This window comes from Auxenochlorella protothecoides, assembly GCF_000733215.1.
Source record: "Auxenochlorella protothecoides strain 0710 unplaced genomic scaffold scaffold73, whole genome shotgun sequence".
Taxonomy (NCBI): Eukaryota; Viridiplantae; Chlorophyta; class Trebouxiophyceae; order Chlorellales; family Chlorellaceae; genus Auxenochlorella; species Auxenochlorella protothecoides.
Window position 1 is genome coordinate 29,692 of NW_011934402.1, and position 3,737 is coordinate 33,428.

Genomic DNA, 3,737 nt, shown 5'->3' on the forward strand with positions numbered 1-3,737 from the left:
GGGGTGGCGCCTCGGGGCTGGGGATGGGTGAGGGTGACGCCTCAGGGCTGGGAGACTCCTCGGGGCTGGGGATGGGCGAGGGTGAGGCCTCAGGGCTGGGGCTGGGTAACGCCTCGGGGCTGGGGCTGGGTAACGCCTCGGGCTGGGGAATGGGTGAGGGTGACGCCTCGGGGCTGGGGAGTGGGTGACGCCTCGGGGCTGGGGATGGGTGAGGGTGATGCCTCTGGGCTGGGGTTGGGGCTGGGCTCTTCACCAAGGCCGGGGCTCGGTGAGGGCGACGCCTCCGGGCTGGAGCTGGGGCTCGATATGATGACATTTGTCACTGTCCCATCATTGTCGGCTGAGCCTGTCTGAGTGAGGGTACCAGTCCCAGAGTCGGAGGAAGATTCGGTGTTGGAGAAACCAGGGCCTTCCGCCGTCGTACTCCCTGAGACCTGTGACACATTGGGAGATGGTGACGATGAGTTAAACAATCATGCATCCTTCAGCACCTCGCCGACAATTTCCACCAACGTGCAAGTGTTTACACCGTACTGTGGCCCACCCTCATGTCGATATATGCAGACGCTGTCAAGCACACCCCTCACCGTTCCACCCTCAGATGTCTGAGTGGATGCTCCGTCAGTGATGGAGGTCACTACCCCGGGTGAAGAGCTGTTGGCCTGGGAAGTCCACTGGGACGTTGCAACCCCAGCGGGTCCCGTGGTTGTTCCAGTGAAGCCTGAGTCTGTAGTAGCCGTGAAGGTGCCATCACTGGACGCCTGCATCGGTATTGGAGTATGGAAAGTCACAGCCACATACTATGCACGATGACCTGACACCTGACAACCATGCCGTGCATGCTGCCGGTCCGTTCCTGCAATACCCAGCGATAACCAATGAAAGCTCTCACCGTCCCGCTGGCCGTGCCCGTCACAGCGGAGCCTGTGGTGCTAGAGGAGCCTTCCAAGCCGCCGATGGCGCGGGCGTCGTTCCCTGATGCTGAGGCCGAGATCGTCCCGGAAGAGCTGTAGGCCCCCGTCGTTGACGAGACCGCACCGGACAACTCACCATCGGAGGCCCCAGAAGCACTGACTGAGCCAAACAATTTCCTGTGTGTTACATTGTTGGAGGAGGGTTGACGCCGAGCGCGCGGGTGACAAGGTCTGTCCTCCCGAGTCTCGGGGTTCACCGACAGCCCCTTCCCCCCTAACTCTTTGGAACACAACATAACAAATATGTGATTATGCAGCACATGACTCATGGCGTTGCGCGCTCACCTGCTTTGGGCAAGCCCTCGCGACATTAAAGGATCGGCCGATGCGAAGCCGACCAGTAGAATCAGCACGACGCCCAACCGCATTCTAGCCATTGCTCTGCACCCAGTCTACTCGACCAAATTATGGCCTGGGAGTGCACTAGGTGGAACTCAGGGACACATCGGATGTTTGTGCAGCGAAGACGTGTACTTTATGGCCGGAGCACACGGAGGGTTGGCATGGACTCATGCCCAAATCTTGGAGACCGCATGGGATTTACCAAACCCAGGAACGTCGACCCCATGGCAAACGATGCGTGTGGAACGATGTCAGGGGACGGCATAAACGGGAGAGCATTTATAGTAACGTTTAACTATCAACCCATCAGCTGAAAGAGTCGTGAGGGGATACTGCCCTCCCCCGAGTGCATTGTTTCGTCGCATCCGGAGCCGTATCTCATACTCCGATGGGAAATTCTAGTCTGCGTCAGCGTCCCCTCCTCATGTCCACTCATTTCATCCCACGGTGTGTAATTTAACCTGGAATTCAAATCTAGTAAATTTTTCTAAAAACCCTTTACGGCGAGCGTCGGGTGTCGGAGCTGGAAGTACCTCAGTTTTGAGTTTGTTCCGCTTTGGGATTCTTCCGACGTTGACCAGCTAGAACCGGACTTGCGACCCACAACGCCTGTTGGGACCGAGAGTCAGTGACTGCACAGAACTATATCGATGAAGTCTCGATCCCAAACATTTGCGAGTCAGAAACACGCTGGCGCACATCTTGCGTCGGCCACTGTGTCTTTATGAATAGAGTAAATATTCGTCGATTCGGAAGCGCCGCGAGGGTCCACACACAATCGGGCAGTCTTCGCATCATTTTCTGACACTATCGCTTTCTGCTACAACTATTCCGGCGTATGCTTCGCGCGAGCCGAAGATATGCCGCTACCGGGCTTGCGCCGGTTGCACAGCTGCTTCCCGCAAGCGGGATCTGACTGGCGCAGTTGGTTGCCTCGATCGGCGAACCAGGGGCGGGGGGGTGGGAGGAAAGGAAGGGGAAGCAGGGGGGCTACCAAATGCAGTGGGACGAAGTGCATTCTCAAAAAAGCACTTGGTCAGCATGAGCATGTTGGCTGCTCCGTTCACGTCGCGGTTGACGACGTTGACCTTGCAGCCCTTGTTCGTGCACCGCTTGGTGTCCCACACGTCCACCAGCTTCTCCTCGCCTCGGCGCACCCGCACGTACTGGTGGGCATGCAGGGTGGCGTGACAGGCGCAACACAGCTTTGATGACCTGTGCTCGTCCACCACCACCACCCTGCACACCCGCCGCAGGCGCCGCAAGAAGCGGATCCAGGGCCCCGGCGGGGGCCCCCGCATGATGCCCCCCCGGTCCTGGGCCGAGCAGTTGCCCACGCCGACGATGGTAGTCATGCCCGGGGGGGCGCAGAACTGCTCTGCCAGCTGGGTGATGGCCCGCTCCCTGCCGATGTAGGCCTGGTGGCGCAGCTTGCGGAACGGCTTCTCGTCCCTGTGCCAAGCCAGGCCCTGTCGCAAGGTGGGGACGATCCACGCGACCCGCGACAGGAGCACCTCTGTGCTCGCTGTCTTATAGGTCGGGCACCTGCGGGAAGGGGGGGGGTGGGGTTGAGCAAGAGGGTTGGTACAGTTGGAGCGATGCGGGGTGTCGTGACACAGTGCCTGCCCCTGTGGGGCATACCCCTGCATTAACTCCACAACCCAATCACCACTCACTGGTGCAGCTTCTTGACATAGGGTGGGGCCTTTGCGTGCCACTTCGAGATGGTCTTCTCCCGCCGCTTGAACCCCGACATGGAGTGGAACTCCTTTGATGAACAGGATGTCACGTTGGCGTGTTCGTCCACCGCGGTGAACATCTTGGTCCGGCCGGGGTCGATGCCGACATACAGGTGTATCTTGGCATCCTCTGGCGGGCGGTCCCGCCTGCAGATGTGTGTATAGGGGGGTGGTGGTATGGGGTGAGTCATGTTGTAGGAGCGCGGCAAGTGTGGGTGGTTGGCGGGTGAGTGGGTAGTTGCGTAGGGTGGCGCACTTCGCTGCTGGTAAACAGCACCCCTGCAGTCGCTCCCAGAAACGGAGCAGCCAACACCCCTGCACAACTTGCAAGCGTCCCACGCAATCACTGCAGCATGTCGACAAGCCAGGAGAAGTATCCCTAGCAGCACACACCATAGGAGTCCATGGCGCAGACCACTCACCGGTAGTGCTCGTCGGCGATCCCCTGCCCTGCGGGGCGCCCAGGGGCGCCCCGCTGCGATCGCGCTTGCCGCCGGTCCTCGGGACGTCCGGGGGCTGGGGCGGGGGGTCGCCGGGCCGGGGAGGTCCTCTCTGCCGCCGCAGGGTGACGGAGACACCATACCCGTTTGTCATCCAGTGGCCCGCCGAGTACCAGCCACAGCCCTCGAAGCGGCGAAAGTTGAAGAGGAGGGCGAAGAATGCCCTCCCGTTGTGTACAAAT

The 3,737-nt window shown here is 60.2% G+C and overlaps 1 protein-coding gene across 1 annotated transcript in view; it reads right to left on the reverse strand.

Moving 5' to 3' along the window:
* Positions 1 to 2,667: 2,667 nt before the first annotated feature.
* F751_5917 (hypothetical protein) overlaps positions 2,668 to 3,737 on the reverse strand; it is a gene marked incomplete at both ends in the record, with an annotated part of 1,719 nt that continues 649 nt past the window's right edge. The window contains one exon of the mRNA XM_011402874.1: positions 2,668 to 2,830. Within this exon, the coding sequence (XP_011401176.1) occupies positions 2,668 to 2,830 (163 nt within the window). The remainder of the gene's footprint in view (positions 2,831 to 3,737) is intronic.